Genomic DNA, 25,986 nt, shown 5'->3' with positions numbered 1-25,986 from the left:
TCATGTTTAAGATTCTATTTGTTCTAAAATAAACTCTAATCTTCACTTGCATGTGCTGCCTCCGCAATTCCTGACATATTCACACAGTGAGACAGTTTTGTGTACTGGCATTTTTTATTTATTTTTTTGGGGACATAGGGAGAAACCAGAGAACTTTGAAGAAATCCATGCAGACACTGAGAGACAGTAACATGAGCTCAGGATCAAACATGGGGGAACCTGGAGCTTTGAGGCTACAGTACAAGGCTATCCCACTGGCCAATCACTTAAGGAGCTAAAATCACATAGTAGTGCCTTTCTTTCCTTTGCATCCATTTATTTAGATTGATGTCCCATAGCTTAATCAGTGGTTTAATATTGTGATCTCCTGTCAGCAAACACCACACACACACCGAATCAAAAAACCTTCCTTATATACCAACCCTGAACCCTGTATTATTCAGTCTTTAATATTTCTTCAATATTTCTATAGTTTCAATAAAACTAACCGAACCTTACAGAGTAATAAAGATATGATATGTGAATAGTGATTTCACTAGTAATAAACTGTCATGACTAATTTATTATCTAAGAATTGTCTCTGTTGAGCTTTCTTTCTGGCAGAAATCATGTATTCTGCCTCTAATGCTCATTTAGTTCCCTCCCGATGCATTTATTTACACCATAAAACATTAAAAAAGGGTCTCTAACCAGTCAGCTAATTGTTTATTATGGCAGGTGCAATTTCTTTGAAAATAAAATGTCATTATAAGTTCATCAGTGAACTAAGATGGATGAAAATATGCCCTGAGGATGTCATATAAATAGTTTTTGATGGTTACTTTATAGAGAAGGCTTTTAAACATTTGGGATCATTAGCAACAATATCTTGTCTAATGCTAATAGTTTAAGCTCCTGCTTTGAATAGACTTGATCTCTTACTATTTGTAGTGTGTACAATACCTCTGCTTAGCTTCTGAGATTTCTGTCATTTCTAATGCTTTTTTTTTTGTTGTGAAATATAATCACTATGGAAAATGCACTTTTTCTTAGATAGAGTGCAGTACTGTATGTCTTATTCTCGAATGGTAAAAATCAGTAAGGGATAGACTTACCTTAATTGTTGGTCACAGCAGAGAGTGTGGAAGGGGATGTGTAACTCCTCCCTAGTGACTAGTGTTCAGTGTGCAGAATGCTGGAGAGAAGGCTTTATAACCTATGCCCTCAAAAATGCACTACTGGCATTCCATAAGGGTATATGTTCAACACTCACTGAGAACATGACTGAGTTCTAAATCACTTCTCAGAAAGCTACCAGCAAAGAGGTATGTACTTATAAGTGTGGCTTAGTTACAGCAACAGAGTGCATAAATTATTACTTAATAATAATAATAATAATAATAATAATAATAATAATAATAATAATAATAATAATAATAATAATAATAATACAGGTTTTACCTTTTACCTTAATAAATAAAAATGTTTTTATCAACAATAGATTAAAAAAGTATATTCTCTGTGTTAAAGGTCTAAACATTTAAATATAAAAAGTATTTTTTTGAGATTAGTATAATTCATATAATTCATAAAAGCTGTGGTTTAACCAACACGTGATTTCTTTTATATTTATTAATGGAATGACGATTGTTGTTGCGGTCTTTGTGAACGCTTTGATGCAGTCTTGAGCTTCATTAACAAACTGAACATGCTAAATTAACCAGGGTGGATGTGCTCAGTGTAAATGAGATGTGACTTTGCCTCCATATATAGACCAGGGAGAGTGAAATGCAAATCATACTGCTTTAGTGACACTTGCATACTGTGACACCATATACGTAACAAACACATGGCCTTGGCTGATGATGTATAGGCTGATCAGTGTGTATGGCATCTGACCAAAATAACAGGATGTTTTAGTGCGTTGCCTTATGAGAAAGAAAACTAAGAAGGAAATATTTTTGTCATGGGCTTCCTTTCCAAATTTATTGCACATGTATTAACATGCAAGGCATTAGTGTAACAGAGTAGAAATAATAATCAATAACATTGATTATGAACCTGCTCATGCATAGGCTGCTCATGAAGCTACAAAGAAATTCAGTTACTTTACCAACTTACAGTTAATAACTTATAGGCTACCTTATCAACTTTATTCCATTATTCATACCAAGGATCTTGTCATTGTTTATCATTATATCTTGATTTAATTCCACTCATTTTTGGCCAGTATTTAAATCAAACAAACAAATGATATTTATTAAAAATAAATCAATTAGGCTAAGCAGAGTAATAGTAATTAAACAGCAAGTAGCTTTAGCAAAAAACGTTGAAAATCTAATCAGTGAAAAGCAAAATGCCAATGGTTTTGGGGACTAAATAACAGGCATACTCTAAATCGTCATCAGCAACAACAACAACAACAACAGCCTCATGGACATACATTGTATGCAAAACAAAGAATAGTAAAGATATGGCACTTATGATTTGTACATGTTGTTTTCTATATAGCTGAAAGATAAAAATAAATAATTATAAAGACTTAAAAATGATTTTTGCCTTTATCCCGCTGTTGACTTATTCTGGAAAAGAAAAAAAGATAATTATTTCAGCATTTTAATTGAGCTGTGATTGTATTTACAATAAATATATTTCACTTTTCACACAGTCAATGTTCACATTAAATATATATTAAACTGACTAAATAAACACTAATTGAAAATAAAGAAATGAGTATTTACTTTGTGGTTATTTCATTACAGGCTATATAATATAAAAATATAATAATAATGTTGCTTTTGCACATTCAGCAACTAAAACTTTCTAGAATATATTATTTTATCTAGTCTTATCTATATCCTAATATAAAATTAAATTGAACCAAATCTGATTATCAAACATATAGAGGGAATTAAAGGAGGACTGAAAAGGTTTTACCTCTGACTACCAGCTTGGTGGAGCACTCTGCTCTACCTAATGGATTTTCTGCAATGACCTTGTACACGCCTGTGTCTTTGGGAGTCACCCTCAGGATGAGCATGGAGCAAACGCCACACGTGTTAGTAATGTAGTAGTTGGAGTCTGAGTTGAGACTGACGTTGTTGCGGTACCACGTGACGTATGGGGTAGGATTGCCTCTCACAGCACAGCTCATGTAGCACTCATAGCCCTGTGGAGCTGTGTGCAGTTTCAGGGGGACTGGGAACTTAGGAGGCCTATCCAGGTTGCAGGTTTTTGACTCAGGCAGGGTTAAAATGTATTTCTCTAGGGAAGAGAAAATGAAACACTGTATTTCCAACAGCGACCATTCACACTGATGAAACTACTTGCAATGACAGCTAAAGCAGAAGCAGCAGCCTTTATTTTTCTCATACACATTACAGCATATCCCAGCTTGTTTAGAAAGTTGGGGTCAGAGTGCAGGGTCAGCCATGATACAGCGCCCCTCGAGGAGAAAGCGTTAAGGGCCTTGCTCAGGGGCCTAACAGTTGCAGTGCTGGGGCTTGAATCCCCAACCTTGTTAACATCTCTCCTAGACAAAAGTACAAGGAGGTGACGAATTAAATACAAATGAATGAAATCAAAACCAATAAAGAGTTTTGTAAGGTTTTGGATCACCACAAGCTCCCAGAACAGCTTCAGTGCAAAATAATTATATGATTTAAATAATTTACATACTCAAGAAACCATTTATTGGGACTGTGTGGGCACTGAGTATATTAATATCCTGCCTGAGACCACTCCTATCAGGATAGAAATGTTTTAGAATAAACTTTTTTACTGCTCTAAAGTGACTATCCTTTCCAGTAGAACTTCTCCACAAACCAGCATGTCTCCCCAAAACACAACAAGCACATAAAATGTAAACCCTGGACTATCCATATCTTGGCTGAGTATGTTTGTCAGTTTCTTAACACAAGCTGTGACAGTAGGAGCAACTTCTCAGGAGGATGTCAAGTGTTAGGGTTGACAACACAGTGTAACTATCTTCAGTGTAACACAATGCAACTATCAGTTTGGTGCTGCAAATATCCACATTTGTACCTGCATTCAAATTTAAATCAAAGCCTTCAAGGCCTAGACTAAATATAAATATTTGCACAGAATCCAGGTTCTGTGAAACATTTTCGAAAGCTTTCAATAAATAAATAAATAAATAAATAAATAAATAAATAAATAAATAAAAACTATTTTGCACCTCTTGTGTGTATTTGAACATATTACATATTGAACATATTATCTGTTGAATCCTAATAATGAATAATTTATGGCAACAAATAACAAATCTCATATGATTATTAAATTGTTACTGGCACTGATATAAAAGTGTGAAAGTAAGGATGAAACATGGCTCGTTTGCTTGAATGAAACATTGCTCGTTTGCTCATCTGGGCACTTGGCAGCACGGTCAGCCCCAGTGTGTTATATCCTATGTAGGGTGCAAACAAAGTGAATAGGAAATCACGTATTGAAACATTAATTTGCGAGAGGATTTTGAAAGCCGTGAAAAACAACAGGCAGACACTTCACTAGAACTGAAGATTTTGGTGGCAGTAAAGAAGCAAACCAGTGGCATTAATCAAGATAATCAAGGTGTTTGATTAATTGAAGGTCTGCACCATTTTATTTTCTGCACTTACACATATGTCCTGGCTCAGGAAAATGCCCTTGTAGTAAAATAAATCAATTGATTTTCATTTAATTTGTCACCTGCCTGTATATAGCTAACATCCAGGGAACATTTATATTAACTAATATTCAAATATATCCAAAATCTGTCAGACAACAGTAGCTTTTGATTACCTTCTGTTGCCTTAAGGCTACAGAGGACTACCTATGGCATGAACACAAGTATTGTACAAGCAATATTTTAAGAACTCTTATGCACCTCTGACAACTGGTCCTTAAATATCTTTCTTTTTCTACTGATACAGAAAATGAGTAATTATACTGTCTAGAAATTATTATAAGTATTATAAAAGTATTTATAGCCTAGAAAGTTTAGAATAGAATGAAATAGGACTGTAACAGAACCTCATTACAAACCTTTCTTCTCAGTAATTAACCACTTTGGAGATTCAGAAGGAACAGATTTTCCCATGTCATTTTTGGCATAGACACGGAACTGGTACTCTCTCCCTGGCAAAACGTTGCAGACTGTGAACCTGTTGTTGAAGATGCCATCGGCCACTGTGTCCCAGGTTTGTTTAACAGAGTCCCTCTTGGTCACCATATAGTTCAGATGATCGTCTCGTTTTTCATCTGGTGAGGCTCCCCAAGAGATTGTCACAGTGCCTTGTACATTCATATCAAGCTCCACAGGCCCAGGAGGCTTCGGCTCATCTAGGGAGGTTCAATAGACGCATGTTTTCAACTGTATTTATTAATGTATAGTCAACCCCAGAATTACTGACAAAATACAGTAACTACATCAATCGAATATCGAATAAGTGTTATATACTGTTATAATAGCTGTTAGTCAATTTTTTGAGCTGGGGATTTTTTGTTGTTTTAGTTTGTAATTAACTGTGACATTTTTGAGGGTAAAATGTTATTATTGTTGCTTTCAGGAGAATAATTTTGTGCAAGTATTCCGTATACAGTAAATGATAGAAAGTGTGAACTGTTATGTGTACTGCTTATTTTTTAACAATCAGCCTGATTATTCCTGATTATTTCGATGTTTGCTAACAATTCAATTTAAGTTGACTGTATAATTTTTTAGAAAATGGTATAAAACAAGAAAATGTACAATACAATATATAATATTACAATATTAAAGAAATATTTAACAAAAAAAGTTTAGAGAATTTTACCTGTGACTCTGATCTCAACAGTGAAGGACTCTTGGCCCACAAAATTCTTTAGTACAATGGTGTAAATTCCACTATCAGAGCGCTCTGCTGATAGAATCAGGATTTGAGAGCTTCCTTCAGTATTGGTGACAGTGACACGTTTGGACACTGGAGTGCCGTCCTTAAGCCAAATGATCTCAGGCCACGGAGAAGCCTGACAAGGTATTCAGATGATTTTATATCATATAAACAACATTATCACCAATGTCATATTAAGCTCTATAAACATGCAGAGTAATATAGATTACATGACAGATAATACTCAAAATATTCTTAAGATTTTAACCAAATGGATATTGTCTCCTATGAATTTAAATTATTTAAATATCCTATGATAAATGATGCTTCAAGTTAATCAACTATGTTTAAAACTTGTTTTTCATGTTTAGTAATATATTTGAAATAACTGATATTTACCACAAATCTAACGTTGAATCTTCCTGAGTTTCCAGCTTTGACTACCATGAAACTCTTTATGTTGGCATCTGTGAACTTTGGTCTCACTAAGCGAAGAGAAGTAACTCAAATGAGAAGAACAATATAATTTTTTTCTGTATTGGTTTTACTGCTTTTTCAAGTCTTTAACCTTTCGAAAGTTAATGTTTCACCGAACAGAAATGAGAGTTTAACATGTGAAATAGATGAATTCATCCAGTGACATACCAGGAGGAGGTGTTGCTATGATGTAGTTATTTAGCTCCGTAGGTTCTCCTGCTCCACCTTCATTCACAGCTATCACTCTCACCCAGTATATGGCCAGTGACTTCAATCCCTTTACAGTGTAGAAGTTTATGATAGTGGCATTGGTATTGCAGCGATTCCATTCTATACTCTCTGCAGGTCTTATTTCAACAAAATATCCTTTAGCTTCATCATGTTCATCCTTTACTTCTTTTGGTTTTGTCCAAGAAATGGATAAAGTGTTGTATGTGGAGCCTGTCACTTTAAGGTCAATTACTTTGCCAGGAGGTTCTAATGGGGAGAGATAATAATAAAGTAATTTTTGTTGACAAAGAAAAAGAAATGCCAGAGCAGAAGATTTATGGAGTTGTTGTGCAAAAGCCTGAGATAGGCACAGGCTCCCCGTGACCCGAGAAGTTCGGATAAGCAGTAGAAAATGAATGAATGAATGTTTTGCAAAAAAAAAATTAAATACAAACACAAATGTTTAATTTTACTACTTTGTGAGAGATTATACTGTTTTGTCATTATTATGATTGAGCAAATGAGTTTGAATTACTTTTAGGATCTCTAGCGAACACTGTCTCTGATGGTAAACTTGGTTCACCAGCTCCAGATATGTTGATAGCAGTTACTCGAAACTCATACTCCATTCCCTCAATAACATCATTACAGGGGTATTTCTTAGCTGTAGAAAACAAAGGAATTTAAACAATAAATTCAGCAAAAAGATATTATGATTGAATAAGAGTGAAATAGTGCAATTTGAAGAATGTGACAAACTTTTGATTGGTTCTTCTGGTGGATGTACCAAACCCCAAAGGTTGCTTCCCTTTTTGCGTTTTTCAAGGTTGTAACCCAGAATGTTGGTTCCTCCAGTGTTGGCTGGAGGGGTCCATGACAAAGTGATGCAGTCCTTGAAGGCACTGATCACTTTAGGAGTAGATGGTGGGCCAGGATATGCTGAAAATGTAAATAATGTTTCTTATGCCCTATATTTTTATGCATGAAAATGATTTTAACTTCAGGGTTGAAGACCTACTTATTCAGGAAACACTTCAACTACTGTAGCACTTCTTTCCCTATCTTTTGCATTTAAATAAATAAAATAAAACTTTGACACTTTTTCATTGTAACTTTGAACAATGTTTTAAACTCATGGTATCTTAAGTATGTAACCTAGTGAGCTAGCATTAATGTATCCAATGTTAGAGATTTAAGCACTTATGTACGTCACTCTGGATAAGGGCATCTGCCAACTGCTGCAAATGTAAATGTATTTTACTTCCAAAGGAGCTGAGAATCTAACCTTTAGTTCCAGCTTGAACATCTTCTGTCTCCATTACCTCACTGATACCCTCTGAGGTCTCAGCTCTGATGCGGTAACAGTACCTTCTACCATGATCTACATCAGTGTCTCGGTAATGGGCTTCCCCAGGAATCTGTCCAATCTTCTTCCATTTGTTGCGTCCAACCTGATTACGCTCAAGGATATAATGAGTGACTGGGCAGCCCCCATCATCTTTTGGTGGACGCCATTTGAACTCAATGCTATTTGAAGAAGCATCAACTATCTCCAGAGGTCCAAGAGGTGGTGTTGGTTTATCTATTATACATCAAGACCACAGATTAAGTCTAAATGCAGAAAGATATGTAGTACCAGAAACTGCTGTTTGATTGGCTTACCAAGAACAATTAAATTACTTATTGCCTCCACGGTACCAAACTCATTTTTTATTTTGATTTTGATTTCCCCTGACTCTTTGCGCTGTAGTTTGCTGAGAGACAAACGGCAGTGACTTTCAGTAGTTTCAATCTTACAATTTGTATCTTTTGCAAGTTCCACGCCTTCCTTATACCACTGTATTTTAGTGGCTTCACGGCCAATATATGGTATTTTGAATTCTGCTTTTTGATTAGCCTTGACCACTCTTGGCTTGGAAAATTCTTCAAGGTCTTTTGTAGCAAATCTTGGTGGATCTAGGAAATAAATACATCTTAGAAAATAAGGTGTATAATTTAAAATAGGCAAATGAGTGATTAACACACACCTTCAACAATAATCATAGCTTCAGTCTTACGGCCATCAGCCTCAAATTTATATTTTCCAGCAAACTCCTCTGATACTTTGTGGATTTTCAGTTTATGAGTTACACCATCTTTACTGATAGTTATACCCTCAGTAGAATCAGAAATCTATAAAAAAAAAAAAAAAAAGAGTAAAACATAAACTCTGATTACATCTTTTATAGAAACTATTCTGGCTCCTGCTAAAAATACCTGCAAAGTTTATAGATTGAGGTTACAGATGGTGCTTAATGTTTCTGTAGGGATGCAAAACAATTTATTTACTGCTTTATTATTACCTCGCTCAACAAAATTTCTCTTTTTAGTTTTATAGTATAAAAACCTAATAGTTATAGTATAGTAACCTAGCATACCTCTTTTCCATCTCTATACCAGAGCCCTTTGCAATCTGCACTGCTGAGTTTGCAGACCAGCTCCGCTGCCTCTCCTACAATAGCGCTGCAGTCTTCCAGGGCAGCAGAGATGTAAACACCAGGATCTACAATTCATTTGGCCACATTTTATTATCAAACATATTATCTGCAATAATGGTAATATGTGATAGTACTTACCTTATATAAAATATGTATTCAGCTTGTTATTTGTCATTTTGTTAACAACACCATGTATTTTAATGCATAAAATACATGTTTGAATATAAGCCAAGAGTCTAAAATAATTATTTGTTAACAAAAAAAAAATCTAACATTCCCAGAAAGACATCTGTCTTCTCTGTTGACTTTTTCCAGGTTGTAATAATTTCCATATTTTGATGAGGAGGTTCAGGATTCTTGTGCTTTTTTAGTTGCCAGCCAAACCATCTTCTTCTTTTTCTTTTTCTTCTTCTTCTTCTTCTTCTTCTTCTTCTTCTTCTTCTTCTTCTTCTTCTTCTTCTTCTTCTTCTTCTTCTTCATGAAAATGGTGTCATCTTGTATTAATAGCAAATATAGATGTTAACACATCATCAAATGATAGATGTTTTTTCTGCTTGTTGTGTCTTCATTATATCATCACTGATTTGTCTAATTTTATTACCAAATGCTGGATTCAGTGATCATTTAGCTTCAATGACATGAGAGAATCTTAATGTGCTTGCCTTCATTTTCACCTGAGTGCAGTAGTTTCCTGTGTCATTGTTCCTTCTTACTTCTGAAGTGTAGACCTGTACTTGCTTCTATGTTAATGTTTTCATCGATATAATTATCTAAATTAGTCAAGCTTGGCAAGGACAATGGGCTCAATATGAACACACAAACACTTGCACATCAAGACATTTTTTTCAAAACAAACAATTTAGAGAGACAAATTACATTGGGATAGAGGGTCAGTGATGTGAGATCCAAGGCGTTAGATCCAACTGCCCAACAGTGGCTAACACTGATATTCTGTAGCCTACAAAGCAATGGCCACTCCTGTCTCAAATGACCATCTTAAAATATTGCTTCCATGCATGTTTGATGCAGGTTTCACCATTTCTTACCAGTAGGTTCCTCTGGAAGCAGGGGACCTTGTCTTGTCTGGCCTGAATGCTTGTCAGCCTCAGCTGACCCATCTTTTGTGCCTTCAGTGGCCTCACCATCAGGTGGAGCCCCCTCGTTGCCCTCGGGCTTGGCACCATTGCCACCTGGATTGCCACTTGGGTTGTCACCTGGATTGCCACTTGGGTTGCCATCTGGATTACCATCTGGGTTACCACTTGGATTATGACCCGGGTTGTCACTTGGATTATGACCAGGGTTACTGCCTTGCTTATGACCTGGGTTACCACTTGGATTATGTCCTGGGTTACCACTTGGATTATGTCCTGGGTTACCACTTGGGTTATGACCTGGGTTATGACCTGGGTTACCACTTGGGTTATGACCTGGGTTACCACTTGGGTTATGACCTGGGTTACCACTTGTCTTATGACCTGGGTTACCACTTGGGTTATGACCTGGGTTACCACTTGGGTTATGACCTGGGTTACCACTTGTCTTATGACCTGGGTTACCACTTGGGTTATGACCTGGATTACCACTTGGGTTATGACCTGGATTACTGCCTGGATTACCATGTGGGTTGCCTCCAACTTCAGGTATTTTATTTGTTCAATCAATGATGAACATTTAGAAGGTAGATGGTGGCAGAAAAGGTTATAAAGAACAACATTAAAACAAACAACATTAAAACTGTGACAATAACAGTGACAGAAATGTAGACAAACACTGTGCTTTCAAACTAATATAAACCTGCCAAAAATAGATCAATAGAAATGGGAGGAAACAAAGTATTTATGCTATAAAATCTTTTCCTTTGGAAGTTTGCTTAGCATTTAAAGGAGAAACCTGAGAGAGGGGTATTGTAAAATCTGCAGACTGTATTATGATATTTGTTTAAAATATTTATGCAAACTAATTAGGTTCTTAAGAATGAGTTAAATGTGTTAAATCAGGTGAAAATTAGCTTTTCTCAGCACAGATAACACAGATGTGTGATTGACACAGTGACAAACAAATCACACACAAAAAGCAAATGTGTGTACACGTAAAGGACATAAAGAACACAAAAAGACACAACAGCACACAAGACACAGAACAAATCTGTTCTGTAAACAGTTCTGTTTTCTAATTTATAACTGTGGATGTTGTGATAAGTGCTGCACATGCAACGATATGATGGATGGTGTTACTGTTAAGGGGAATGCCAACACCATCCATAATGTGTATGTTACAATCTAGGTCCCAGAAATACACAAGCACATGATTTATTTAGGAAATTTTTTTAAATATTGTTAATTGATCCGGTTTTTATGTTAATTGTATTATTTAAAATGTCCTCAACATGATTAGTAGGCATGTACAGTACTATCATGGAATCATGGAAAGTTTATCTCTGAAGGTAAAAAAAAAAGTTCTGCAACTCACTCAGAAATTCACCTCAACAGCAATATTAAGATGCTATTGTATTAAAGAGTTAATGATGGAGTCAGTTCAGTCCAATTTGGTTATACTATATTTATTTTTAAAGTTTAAGCCAGACTCTTACCAATGACTGTGTCTGGCATCAGTGAGCCTTGCCTCACACGACTTTGCTTCTTAGCCTGGTTTGGCTGTTCATCAGTTTGTTCCTTTGCAACCTGTTTTGGCTGTTCCATGCTCTGTTCTTGCTGCCCAATTTGTTCAACTGGGGCAATTTCAGTTGAATTTGCTTCTGGTACTGTAACTATCAGTGTAAATGGTAAATAATTTTCCCTGTGTTTAGTCATTTTTTTGTGTGTTTTTCTCACTAATTTGAACAGCTTTTTAACTCGTATGTATTCCACAGCAAAGACAATAAACACAGTAACAGATGCAGGTACAATAAATATAGCAGAAGCAATAACATTTAGGCAGTCCAAACAAGACACATAAAAACAATAGCACAGGATGAATAACCATGGTTGAGATCAATAAATAGTAAGAAATAATATTGCTTACAAATATTATAATAACTTGAATATATGTCTGTAATGTTTCAGATTAGAGAATTTTAGTGTGTAAACTCTTTACCTTTGGCGGTGATAGCCACTTCTGTTCTGGCATGCTTCTTAGACTTAGCACCAGCATCAGCTCCTTCCTTGAGTAAGGTGTCCACTCCTGCTTGGTCTACACTTCCAGCTCCATTATCATCACCAACACCTCCTGCAAGAACAGAACCTAGTGCAGGACCAACACCTCCTGCAGCATGAGCACCTCCTGCAAGATTAGCACTTCCTCCAGGACCAGCACCTTCTGCGTCTCCCATGCCTGCTCCATCCAGCACAAGTCCCTCTGCTGTGGCTATATTTTGAGTAAGCATGGCAGAAGCAGCTGCTCCAGCCTTAGCAATGTCCTCTGCACTCAAGCCTGCTTCTTTGGCCTTGGCCTCAGCTAACTTTCTGGCATTCGCTTCAGCTTCAGCTTGTGCTTTTGCTGCTGCAGCTGCAGCCGCTGCATCAGCTTGGGCTTTGGCATCTTTCTGTGACATGCCTTTAGCTTTAGCTGCTGCAAGTGCAGCCTCAGCAGCTTCAGCAGCAGCTGCTGCTTTTGCAGCTGCAGCAGCTCTTGATGCAGCCAGTGCAGCTTCAGCTTCTGCTTTGGCTTTGGCTGCAGCAGCATCCCTCTCAGCTTTAGCTCTTTTAGCCAATTCCATAGCTTCTTCCATCTCCTTCTTGTATTTTTCTTGCTGCTCAGAAGCTATTTTTGTTAGATCAACTCCACTGCCACCAGCCTGTGTAGTCTTGCGAGCTATCTTTTTACCTTTCATGGTAGAATCTTTATTAGCTGAAAAAGACACAATTTAATAAGTAGCGATTATATTAATTAAATTAATTTCAATGATATTTTATATATACATTTAAGATATTTTTTGGTTTCTAATACATTTTACAGTGAAACTTACACTCTACCACAAGCCAGGCACTACATGACTTTATGCCAGCCACAGCAGAATAGATTCCAGCATCCACAGGCATACAGTCAATGACTTTCAGCCGGTGAATCAATTTGTCCTCAGAAACGGTAATCTCATATTTATCACAATTGGATAAGGGATTATTTTTCAGTGTCCATAAAATGTGGTTCATGGGTAGAGAAGTCACACACTCAAATATGGCATCTTCTCTTTCTTCAGCCTTTACTTCCTGAATCTTCACCAGAAAATCCACAGAGGGGACTTAAAGACAAATAGTGACACACAGTGAGCACTTGGAATCTCAAAACAATGTGCTAGTGAGAATTATTTTCTGAATTTATTCTCTAATTCAGTAAAACATACTCTTGAAATCTGTTGAGAAGATGTTGACTCCCTCAACATCCACTTGATAAATACCAGCATCCTCAGGTGTAAGATTTTTCACTGTAAACACATACTTTTTTCCAACTTGCTTCAAATAGTGTTTCAGTTCATTGTCCAAATCTTTGCTGTATGGAACCATGATGCCATCCTAAAAGTAAATGCATATAAATTTAAATAATGCTGTAGCAAATGACATACATATTCATAAATTTAGTCTCATGGTGATCACTAAACATTTGAAATAGTCATTACTTTATAGAGGAAAATGCGACTGTTGGGGTCCTTGAGTTCAATGTCCAGCTCAAAAACTGCTGAATTTGCTGATTTCACTTCAATGTGTTTCAGATTACTGATTTGCTGAACGAACTAATAAAAGCAAAACAAAATTAGTTTTTTCCCCCCACCTCTCAGACAAACTATGTAAGTATGCATCATAGCTTTATTTTGATATTTTACTGTAAATATCCACAGTGTACTGTACCAAGGCCTGTTCTTGCTCTCTCTGTTTCTTTAGCTCAGTCAGTTTCTTCAGCATTCCCCGAAAATCAGTGATGCCATATTCGAAACAAATTCGCTCATAGTCTTTCTTATCAGCAGACAGTAACAGATCCCACACTGACTCATCAATGTCCCCTTCTTTTTTTTCAGCAATGGCTTTCCCAGCACTGCAGTTGCAATAAGAATCTTAATATTTATCTATGGCTTAACAAAACAATTTTTCAAAGGAACTAATAAGTTTCTGAACATGGTGCAATAATAAAATATAGTCTCAAGTTTGCAGATCGGATGTTATACCTTCTCCTAAGCTTGTTTCTGAACTCCGCTGGATCCTCCACTGAAAATAATGGAACATTAAATTAAAAGGACTATAATAGCATTAGATAGTTATTACAAATTTATTTTCAACTGACTTATTAAGTTAAACTGTGATTATAACTAAATTTATAAATTGTATTATATTTTGCAGTGTAATTTCTTAAATAATGTAATACATTGAAAAACTACAAACATACTTTCCTCTGTTTTTTTCAATTCTTTGCTCTTTTTGAAGCCAACTGTAAGAGAGAAACAAAACATATGTGTTATATTTCTATTAAAGTTGATTAAAAGTTAAGTGCTTTGAACTTCATTTGAAATACAAGCTTATCATAATTCTGTACTGTACCTTCAATGACATTTAAGACGACAGGGCAGACTGCCTTCCCATACTCATTTACAGCATAGCATTTGTAGGTATCAGCTTCTTCACCACTAACTCTGGGGATCTTTGAAAAGATAAATTAACCTATAGCTTAATATAGGTACATATAGGTAATATAGGTGAAAAAAAAATACTTCAATCTATAAACATGTTTCCAAAGGTGTTGGTTGTCTAATTTTACTGAGATATTATGCCTACCTCTAAAGTATGTTCATTAGTTACAGGGTCATATTTGTTCTGGAACTTTTCTGGATCATTCATTTCTCCTTTTGCTCTTTTCCATGAAACAGTGGGCTTGGGTTCTCCAATCACAATGGCTTTAAAGATGGCTAATTTACCTTTAATAGGAAACATAAGATTTAAAAACAGAATAGAAAATGCAGCTCTTAAATTAAATCATGAAATGAATCATTCTTTACTGTGATTGTTTCTGTCAGGATACAGCCTGGACTTTGGCCACGTGCTTTTGTTTATGTTCTATGTTCACATGTCTGCCCCGCCCTTGTCTCTTCCGCTCCGCCTCTGCACACCTGTTCCTCATGTGTTAATTGTCTTGTGTATTTAACCGTTTGTCGTTTGTCGTATCTTGTCGGCTTGTGTTACGTCCTTGGTCTCGTCTCTTGTCGTGTCTTTGTCCCTGTTTTGTGTTTTTTATTTAATAAACCTGTTTATTTTAGCTATCCTGCATTTGGGTCTGTTTTTACTCCACATCCCTTACAGTTTCTTAAAATGAAATGGGTAGTAAAATTAAGTTGTTCTGTAGAATATCCTTTATAGTAAATAACAACCATGATGATCATAACCTGAAAGTCCTGCACCTGTTTCTGTTAGTCTTGTTATTTTGGTCGCTTACAGTGGGGGAAATTATTTGATCCCCTGCTGATTCTGTAAGTTTACCCATTTATAAAAAAAAAATGAATGCCCCATAAACTTTATAGTAGGGCTATTTTAACAGACCAAAACAGAATATCAACAAATAAAATACTTTTTTTTTCCCATTGTTCCCTTGGCCGTATATTTTGGGTCATTTTCATGTTGGAAGACCCATCCACGACCCATTTTCAGTGTTCTGGCTAAGGCCAGGAGGTTCTCATTCAAGACTCAATACTGCATGGCCCTTTTATCATCCCCTCAAGGTGGTGATGTCTTCCTGTACAAGAAGAACAGCCCCACAGCATAATGTTTCTACCGCCATGTTCGAAGGCAGAGAAATGCTGAATATGGCCCCAAGAACACCATCTCTATGCTTTCAAACATGGCAAATCGAGTTGGTACCAAAGTGCCCAATTTTAGGCTCATCTCTCCCAAGCCTTCTCTGAATAATTCAGGCGTGCTTTGGAAAACCTCAGACGGGCCTGTATATGTGCCTTCTAGTGCAGGGGAACCTTGCGGGTACTGCAGGATTTCAATCTATTACAGTGAAGTGGGTTACCTGTGGTTTTCTTGTTGACTGTGGAGATCATTAACAAGCTCCTCCCATGTAATTCTAGGCTGATCCCTCACCTTTCTATCTCATGAGGTGAGATCTTGCATGGAGCTCCAGAGCGAGGGCGATTGAATGTTATCTTGTGTTTCTTCCATTTTTTTTCAATTATTGCAACCAACAATGGTATCTTGTAGCCCATTCCAGTCTTGTGCAGGTCTACAATCTTATCCCTGTGGTCCTTTGACAGCTCTTTGCTGGTCTTGATTATGCAGTGAGGTTTTAATGGAAGTGATTGATTCTGTGACAGGTATCTTTTATACACATAATGAGTTGAGATTAAGAGTATTTTCCTAAAGGAATAGGACAAAATTGTGTGTCTCATGGGCACATAACCGGTCTGCTGGGGGTCAGAATTCTTCCTGGTTGGTATGGGATCGAATGAGTATTTGATCCCATACTAATACTAATTAATAACCTTTTTTTTCTGAATTTTTTTGGTGATATTATATCTCTCTCTGTTAAAATAAACCTACCATAAACATTCTAGTCCGTATTTTTTTGTAAGGTGCTAAACTTAGCAGCGAATAAAATAATTATTTACCCAATGTATACTCTAATGTATTTCTAAATAAGTAAATAATATTCAAAAAAAAAATTACTGGTAAAACATTACATTATTTATTTCACTTGTTTAATGAACTACCTATCATTTTAATCTTACTGTATAATTTTTTATCTGGCAGCGGTTGTGAATTATTTCATTGCAAAATACTTAAGTTTGCAAATATTCATACCTTCTTGAATGGTCAAAGCAATGGGTTTGCGTTTGTAATCAGGAGTAGATTTCCCCTCTGGTATTTCATCCACATACTGGGTGATCATAACCCCAGGAACCTTTGATCTCCTTTTGATACCTATGAACAACCAAATAAAATATTTTCATGTGAAGTTTCTCAAAAGTTTCTGAGAAAAATAAAAATGTGTTACAACCGTAACACTACATGACGTGTACAATAACAGCAAATTTTACAATTTTGAGTTCTGGTAATAAGAGGGTTCACCATCTTGGTAAGTAAATGGTTTTAAAGTGTTTTCTTTTCTTAAACATTCTTTAAATGTCAAAATGTCTATAAACATTACATTACTTCTAATACAATCAATACTTTTATGTGTTTAATAATACAAAACAAAGAGAAACAAGGATGAAATGTTAATTTGACCACATTATTAGGGATGTCAGGTTATGGCACAGAATAAGAAATTACAGGAAATGAGTAGTCAGATTAAATGACAACATTTGTTATAACAATGGTTTTGTTAATTGTTGGTTGTGTGTATGTGGCAATGTAATGGGTTTTTACTTTGCTTTGAGATCCAGTGTCAAATAAATATTTAGTCTCAAAAGATTTTTTTCTACTTTCATAATTTTGCTTCTAACATTAAATTCAAGAAAAATTATCATCTAATTTTTATTTCAATGTTGTATAATAATAATCATTAAGCATACATAAACTAATAACTGACAGAATAACAAAATATTAGCTACTGTAAGATTTTCTTTTATAAACAACTATTTTGTTTCTCTTTTATGTAGATTGTAAACTAGATTCTTTTAAAAACATGGATTATAGACTGTGCCATACCAGACACTCCATATTCATTTCCAACAATATAGGTTGTTGTCAGTCCTCTTACCTTTCTTCTTGGGAGGTTGATTCTCTGTTCCTGGTATAACATATGGGTTTGACATAGGATGATGGTGAAACAGTAGGAGAACATGTTAATCATGACAAAAGCATAGTTAAAAAGCCATTCAATTAATCAGAAATAAATGACATGACAATGACAAACACTAAACAACAAACCAGCAGAACCCCAAATTTTTCAATCATGGATTCAGGATTGAATGTGAAATGGTTTTGCCAAATTGCACAGGAAATGAGCATCATCTAGATACTGTTATATGTTGTTAAATACTGTATATTAGCAGAAATTAGTAAGCACATGTGTTAGAAACTTGACATCAAGTAGCCTTGGTTGCTATGATTTGTTGCAGTCAATTATCACAGTCAGTATAAAAATAATAAAAAGGACCTTATTTTTCTCTTTACTACTAATTTTACCAGAGCACTGCTGAAGTACTGTAGAACCCTGCAATACAGTGCTTCGGTGTTAAAAAGGATTCCCATGAAGAATAATTTTAGGCAGCATTGAGCCCTTAATTATGAAATGTTCTCTTAAAGCACCTTTAAAGAATTCATTTTATTCCTCACATAATTGCTATGCTCCACAGCATACGATTTGTTGAAGAATCAGCTGATGAAGCAGAAAGATAACCACAATTTATGCCTCTTTTATTACTGAAAATGAAAAAAGAATGTGATACATTCTGGTCTATAAGAGTCTTTCAACTGACCATTTCAACCTTTACTTGGAGTAACTCAACAGAGAGCATTAAATATTGTGATTCCTGTCTCCAAAACACTGAAAAAGTCAGAATTTGTGTTTCTGTTCATTTTATTTTACTTACTCGTTTGCTAATTGCTTGACTAACTGCTTTGCTAAACATATTATAAGAAAGTGCAGTTTAATAGTGTTGAAATGATGAGATATTTTTGCTAATTTAATGGTGTTATCTATTTATTTAGCTTTTCTTCTTTTTTTTGCTGAAAAAGAAAACAGCTTGCATGGCAAGTTCAGATAGATAAATAGATACAGTAGTTAGAGAGATAGATCTTTGTGGAAAAGTTTAAATGTATTTGAAGTGATCACAGTGTTACTTCAGAGTGCATGGTTGTACTTACCACCCTGCCCTGTGGCTGTTTGGTCTGTAACTTTTGATTTCTTCCACATCTTTAAATATCTTTGCAACTCAAGATTTCAGTGCCACTGGAAGAGAGAGAGACACACAGAGAGAGAGAGAGAGAGAGAGAGAGAGAGAGAGAGAGAGAGAGAGAGAGAGAGAGAGAGAGACATACAGAGAGACATACAGAGAGACAGATTTTGTTGGTTGAATGATTATTATAGATATCTTTAGTAAATACCTTTCTATTTTGGTTTGTTTTCAGTTTTAAAATGATCTTGTTGTATAGAGTGGGGTCCAAAATCTGAAAGAAATAGTGAAAATACTTCTCTTCTGCATTCTATTATAATTTAATGCATTGTTGTCCAGTATTGATTGAAAATATGCTTCAAAAATAAAGATTAGGAATCAGGAGAATCTTTTGTACATAGTGTTTAAAATATAACACATTTGCTTATATGTAAAATAGGGACTTTTTTATATGCAATTAATGGTTAATATGCAATTTTTTTTGTAACATTTTCATTAACAATTCAAGACTTTTATTATATTCACTCTAAGAAAGCAGTTCAGATATCATTATAGGAGATGTCAGTAAAATACATTTTATTGACTTCTCCTCTAAATATACATACATAAAATGCAAGAATATCAACATTCTCAATGTAAATATAATTGCAATCACCCTTAGATTACGTGTTCACAGCAGAAATAACTTTAACGTAAAGAAGATGGTATTACACACAGAAGTGATGCCAAATATTCAGTTTGAGTGATGGAATGTTGACAGTGTAGAACATTATGTTGTACTACAGGCTTAGGCAGAGGCCAAGCCAGGAACCAGCAGCTCCAGTCATTCATCTCTTCCAAACATACACAAGTACACACAAACCTGCCGCCAGACACAGACACTATGTCTCCTCTTGGCATGTGATGATGACAAGTTTTCTGCATTGGCATTTTCTTTATAGTTAGTTTGGAGATAGAATGTGCTTACTTTTCAATTACTGGAAGCCCATTCTTCTGGAAAACCATCAACTTTCAAATTCATATAGTACAAAGTACATGTTCATGTCCTGTCATAAATTAGGCACAAGAAATACTTCATCATTTTGAAATGATGTCTGTTCATATATCAAGTGTAAAATACAAGTTCTTTTTTTTAATAAACAAAAGAAATTGGCTGATAGAATACTATGGGTGAGTGCAATTTTCTAAACTGCATGTATAATCAAATAAGTATTAAATACATATGCATTGTATGATTTTATAAATGATATATACAATATCTCGCAGAAGCCATTTTCTCTCTCCGGTGTCATGTGGCTCATCAGTGTTACAAGGTCTCAGGTGTGAATGAAGAGCAGTTAAATTTGGTGTTATCGCTCTCACTCTCTCATACTGATCACTGGAAGTTCAACGTGGCACCTCATGGCAAATAATTTTATATTTTATAAACCATACAGCAGTTTAACAGGACACTTTCCAGTCAGAACAGGCCATGCCATGGTCAACCAAAGACGTTGTGTGCACGTGGTCAGCGTCATATCCAGAAGTTGTGTTTGGGAAATAGACGTATGAATGCTGCCAGCATTGCTGCAGAGGTTGAAGGGGTGGGGGGTCAGTCTGTCAGTACTCAGACCATAAGCCACACACTGCAGCAAATTGGTCTGCAAGGTTATTGTCCCAGAAGGGAGCATCTTCTAAAGATGATGCACAAGAAAGCCCACAAACAGTTTGCTGAAGACAAGCAGACTAAGGAAGTACAGTATGTCCTGTGGTCTAAGGTGACCAAGATACTGTAAACTTATTTGGTTGTGATGGTGTCAAGCGTGTGGCGGCAACCAGGTGAGGAGAACAAAGACAGTGTGTTTTGCCTACAGTCAACATGGTGGTGGGAGTGTCATGGTGTGGGGCTGCATGAGTGCTGCCGGCACTAGGGAGCTACTGTACAGGTTATTGAGGGACCCATGGATGCCAACATGTACTGTGTCATACTGAAGCAGAGCATAATCCCCTCCCTTCAGCGACTGGGCCACAGGGCAGAATTCCAACATGATAACGACCCCAAACACACCTCCAAGATGACCACTGCCTTGCTAAAGAAGCTGATGGTAAAGGTGATGGACTGGCCAAGCATGTCTCCAGACCTAAACTCTACTGTGCAACTCTGGGGCATCCTCAAACGGAAGGTGGAGGAGCACAAGGTCTGATGTCGTCATGGAGGAGTGGAAGAGGACTCCAGTGGCAACCTGTGACACTCTGGTAAACTCCATGCCCAAAATGGTTAAAACAGTGCTGGAAAATAATGGTGGCCACACAAAATATTAACACTTTGGGCCCAATTTGGACATTTTTACTTAGGGGTGTAATCACTTTTGTGTCCAGCTGTTAAGACATTAATGGCTGTGTGTTGAGTTATTTTTAGAGAGCAAATTTACACTGTTAAACAAGCTGTACACTCACTACTTTATATTGTAGCAAAGTGTCATTTCTTCAGTGTTGTCACATGAAGAGGTATAATAAAATATTTACAAAAATGTGAGGGGTGTACTCACTTCTCTGAGATACATTACAGTAGCTATTGGTTATCTGAAATCTGAAAACTGCTTTTGGTGCTCAGGATTTTTTTTTTCCTGAGCTAAACTTATAATGACGCATGTTACCTGTATTTGTTCTGAAAATTACTTAGATATTTCAGAATTACAAATATATTTATGTGTTTAAAATAGACATTAAACTATTATTACTATCCTTTTCAATCACATTAGAATTGTATCATCGTTATAAGCTGTATATGTTTTTAAGGCTAGCGTTTATGTTTCTTGGCTAATGGTGGTGTCTGAAAATGAAATGAACCCGTGTAGTTTTACACTCTCAAGTAGAGCAGCCAGAAATTCAAGGCGCCTGGGGAGGGGGGAGGAGTGGTAAACTGTTCCAGCTTACACCAACACCACATCTCAGCAGCACCACCTGACCAACTATCACCTGCTTTTACACGAGAAGTAAGTAATCAGCTCATCTATTTTTATGCCAGATTCATTTAGTTCGAGGATAATGTATCTTTAATGTTCAACAAATTAGCTGGATATTGATTGAAGAAGACTCGATGAGACAGACTATGCTATTATGGGCTCTCCATCTGGCTCCCTTATAAGATGTGTGTAGGAAAAGGGATATTTTTTGTTATGGTGAGAAATCAGAGCCACATTTCATAATTACCCATCAGTATGTGCTGCAGCTGTTGCCATGGGTGAATAAAAGTGTGGAAGTCAGCATCATAAGTCCAAATGGTCTTATTGTATTTTGCTAAATATAATCATTGCACACCCTCAGGATTTTTGAATATTAATTATTCATTTTTTGCTATTTTTCAAAATTAATTAATCACAATTATACTTATAATAATAATAATAATAATAATAATAATAATAATAATAATAATAATAATAATAATAATAACAACAATAATAATAATTATTGTTGTTATTATTATTATTATTATTATTATTATTATTATTATTATTATTATTATTATTATTATTATTATTATAATTATTATTATTGTTATTATTATTATTATTATTATTATTATTATTATTATTATTATTATTATTATTATTATTATTATTATTGTACCTGCCATCATGTTAAATTTTAATATTTTGGTAACTTATTCTGTTAATATTATGTTTTACAGTATTAATAAAAGTCATTTTCATGATGAAATTTGGATTTGGAAATATTGCAGGTTAACCTACATTATAGTCTATTATGTTCAGACAACCTTTCATTTTTTTCTAAACTAGCTCTAAAATAGACAATGACACTTGATACAAATGATACACCTTTGGCATTAAACATACCTCTATATTGAAGTCTAAAAAGTCATGTTGTAACAATGACTTTTATATGCCACAGACCTTCCTGTGTACTTCATCGGACATACCGCCGATGTGATTGTTAGGCGAGATAACAAAAAAAGACAATTAGTGATATAGATTATTTAATTAAAAATGCAATTAAACATGATCAAGAACCAGAATGAATAAACAACTTAATGCAAACATGGTAGCAACCACAATAGAGTGCATGTGATCCATGTCAAAGAGCACACACTGTTTCCCCTTCATCTTCTCTGATATGATGCATATATAAATGGGTGAATTTTAAATACAAACATTCTCCCTTGGAATGCTAGTTTTACAACCTGCTGTTTATTATTAACATTATTACTATGGCATCTCGTAGTAGTAACACTTACTGAAGGCTTCAGTTAATTAATTGACCTAACTTAATGAATTAATACAACAGTATGCATTTTAATTGTTAGATTATTCCTCACATGTCTATTTCCATCACTCCTGTATCTGAAGTTAGTGCAGCTGCACGTTTCGATCTCAGTCAAGAGAACTGCTGCTGTGTTGTATTGTCTTGTTAGCAGAAGATGTGTAATGGTTTGTATATCATTTTATATTTTTTTAGTTTCTTTATGTAATACTATGTACCCATTGTTTAGTTTTATCTTTAACTGAAAGCTGCTAGATATACTGTAGGATTTAGAAATTTTAGGCTCTTTAAAGAAAAATTATATTGTAAGGCACTTACTGAAGAACATTTTGTAACAGAGGTTATGCTACATCCTTCTTTGCTACACAGATTAATCTGACAACTGTGTATAGCGTGTTAATACATATTCAAGGACAATTCAAGGCTGGACTCAAACCTCACACTTAAAAGGTTATCTAAGTAGTAATGACGTGATGTACAGATGTACTATTTATCTTCATACTATTACTTTGAAAAATGAAACCTTCATTATGCACATCAGAGTGACTCATATTCGCTGAGTACTAGATGAAAAAGAAAACTTCTCAACTAAAAGAAGCTTTTTGATCAGATAGCTGAATGTAACCTGCTTGACCTCCTGCTGCTTGAGTGTGCTCTGTTCTAAGTTTCCTTCATTGCAGACCTGATTGCACTCCACTACAGTTTATTTCTCCTGTTTCTGTTAGATCAGAGATCAGCACAAAGCCAATTGCTAAGTTAGCTAGTTAATGCTAGCTAACTAGCTCATAACATACAGTCAAGGGAACGTATTCAGACACTTTTATTTGAAGTTTAATTTCAGTGCATATGTCCACTTTACATTTACATGTCTTTGACTTTTTTGCAAACATGTTGTTGGCATTTACAACATCAAAATGTTCAGGGTTATGGGACAATCTTTTTCCTTAGCCTTGTATTTCGTCTAATGGACGATTTAGTATATAAATATTTTGGCCGTGTGTTTTGGATCATTGTTTTGTTAAAATTGTCTTGTCATCTTCACAGATTCAGTTTCTTAGTCAATGAGTACTGTATATGAGAAGTAACTGTATATCATTTGTCAGATGATTTAAATGCAAATATCTTTCTTTTTTAATTTTGCATGCCATGTACTGTAGAAATGTTGTGTTGCAGCTCATTGGATATTGTTTTCTGCATAACTGTTGTTCCTGGTGCTTTCAGTTGTTCCTGGTGCTTTTTGTGAAATAAATACACAATGCACTTGTAAAAGTACATAGCCTATAATAAAAAATAGACTATAGCATGAATCAAACAATTCAGTTTAATGGCCAAAATAGTTAGCATATGGTTTGTGTTTTTCAAGGACATGTACATTCATAACATCTAATGAATTTAGCAAGCATACCTTTCATTTTTCATATCTTGTTTCATAAAATGTACTTTTTATTTAATAATATGCCTTTTAAAGTAATTTCTTAGTTATGTCAGTATGCATTGCATTAGTAAATTCATATTCATATTTCTCATATTTCTCATATTTCTCATGTATTCATGTTTCTCAAGGACTTACACATGTAACTTAATAGGATACCTGGCAGCACATCAAATTGTATAATACATGACATAAGCATTTCAGCCCCATTCCCCCTGTCTACCACATTACCATACTGTGTCCTGTGATACATTTTGATCTTTTGCACTCAACTATAGTTAGCTGTCACCCGTTACACTTATCTATGACTTCATACCAGCTGACTAACTCTCAGATTACACACCGCGAAACATGAACTGAGAACATGAGCTTACAGGCCACAACTTAAATGATTTTATGTGTGACCGCAAATCAACTGCAACTTGTACATTTAGTTTAAACAAGCACACTGAGCTCTACAAAATGTCCCAGGCATTTATTGGACAGTTAATGGTGGTGTAATAGTATTCATAAAATGCTCATAACTATGGGTAAAGAAATGGAAGCTTGAGAACACTGTCTTCACTTCAACACCACACTGAAGGTCATTTGAGGTTGTCAACAGTTCCTCTATGCCTTGAACTGTAAACAGTTCCCTTTGGTACGTTCATTCAGACTGCAGATATACATCCGAAAAGATGAGAAGATGTAAAAGATAATGCTGTTCCACCTGACCTGAGTGCTATCTATCTATCTATCTATCTATCTATCTATCTATCTATCTATCTATCTATCTATCTATCTATCTATCTATCTATCTATCTATCTATCTATCTATCTATCTATCTATCTATCTACAGTATCTAGTTATCTTTTCTTAACTTTCTTAAAAGCCTAGAAAAGCCTAGAACCACACAAAGTTAGTTTGTTTTTTCTTCTTAATCATAATTTAACTGTCACTAATCTACTGATGAAAGGATAGAGGAAACTGCCTACCTGTCCTCAGTCCTGTATGCTGTCCTCACAGCTTCACAATGTAATGCTCTGTGCTCTTCTGATATTTCTGTGCCTCTGAGTTGTGTAGGTAATAAATTCTTTGAGGTGTGTGTGTGTGTGTGTGTTTAAGAGAGAGAGAGAGAGAGAGAGAGAGAGAGAGAGAGAGAGAGAGAGAGAGAGAGAGAGAGAGAGAGAGAGAGAAAGAGAGAGACCTTGAACCATTCACCAACAAATGTCTTCTCTCTCTGTAGATGGATGGAAAAGTTACTGAAAACACTTTCTGAGTGAGTAGAGAGGTGTAAGTTAATCCTGCCCAGTGCAGTAGAGCATTTAATCAATCTCCTTGCTGTAATACTAAATAAATTTAGAGATGATCCTGCTCACCATTACAATGCCACAAAGAGAACTACTGCAGTGTGTACATTTAATCCAATAGGTTATAATACATATATATATTTTTTTCCTGAGCTGAACTTTTAT

At 35.4% G+C, this 25,986-nt stretch overlaps 1 protein-coding gene and 1 long non-coding RNA gene across 7 annotated transcripts in view; one reads left to right on the top strand and one right to left on the bottom strand.

Annotated features, from left to right (window-relative positions):
* Positions 1 to 1,929: 1,929 nt before the first annotated feature.
* igfn1.1 (immunoglobulin like and fibronectin type III domain containing 1, tandem duplicate 1) lies at positions 1,930 to 25,735 on the bottom strand. 6 transcript variants are annotated; one of them, XM_027146239.2, is made up of 27 exons: positions 25,507 to 25,735; positions 18,811 to 18,895; positions 17,702 to 17,731; positions 16,801 to 16,920; positions 14,779 to 14,918; positions 14,545 to 14,644; positions 14,393 to 14,434; positions 14,175 to 14,214; positions 13,861 to 14,044; positions 13,632 to 13,745; positions 13,359 to 13,527; positions 12,984 to 13,256; positions 12,113 to 12,865; positions 11,610 to 11,786; positions 10,063 to 10,653; positions 8,957 to 9,081; positions 8,567 to 8,711; positions 8,202 to 8,495; positions 7,825 to 8,121; positions 7,299 to 7,478; positions 7,075 to 7,203; positions 6,498 to 6,806; positions 6,252 to 6,337; positions 5,796 to 5,988; positions 5,026 to 5,322; positions 2,917 to 3,243; positions 1,930 to 2,561 (listed from the first exon to the last, which is right to left on the bottom strand). In XM_027146239.2, the coding sequence occupies exons 2-27, from the start codon at positions 18,857 to 18,859 to the stop codon at positions 2,557 to 2,559; spliced, it is 5,169 nt and encodes a 1,722-aa protein (XP_027002040.2). In that variant the 5' UTR covers positions 18,860 to 18,895; positions 25,507 to 25,735; the 3' UTR covers positions 1,930 to 2,556. The 6 variants fall into 6 exon arrangements, with proteins under 6 accessions (XP_027002040.2, XP_047669907.1, XP_047669908.1 ...); XM_047813951.1 differs by having other exon boundaries at positions 11,610 to 11,780; XM_047813952.1 differs by lacking the exon at positions 10,063 to 10,653.
* The window catches only part of LOC125141223, a 29,099-nt gene continuing 24,848 nt past the window's right edge, over positions 21,736 to 25,986 (top strand). Inside the window, exon 1 of the long non-coding RNA XR_007140606.1 lies at positions 21,736 to 21,814. This is a non-coding gene — a long non-coding RNA (uncharacterized LOC125141223). The remainder of the gene's footprint in view (positions 21,815 to 25,986) is intronic.

The sequence above is a fragment of the Tachysurus fulvidraco genome, chromosome 5 (genome assembly GCF_022655615.1).
Source record: "Tachysurus fulvidraco isolate hzauxx_2018 chromosome 5, HZAU_PFXX_2.0, whole genome shotgun sequence".
Taxonomy (NCBI): domain Eukaryota; kingdom Metazoa; phylum Chordata; class Actinopteri; order Siluriformes; family Bagridae; genus Tachysurus; species Tachysurus fulvidraco.
The sequence above is the reverse complement of the archived record's forward strand: the minus strand, read 5'-3'. Positions and strand labels throughout refer to the sequence as shown.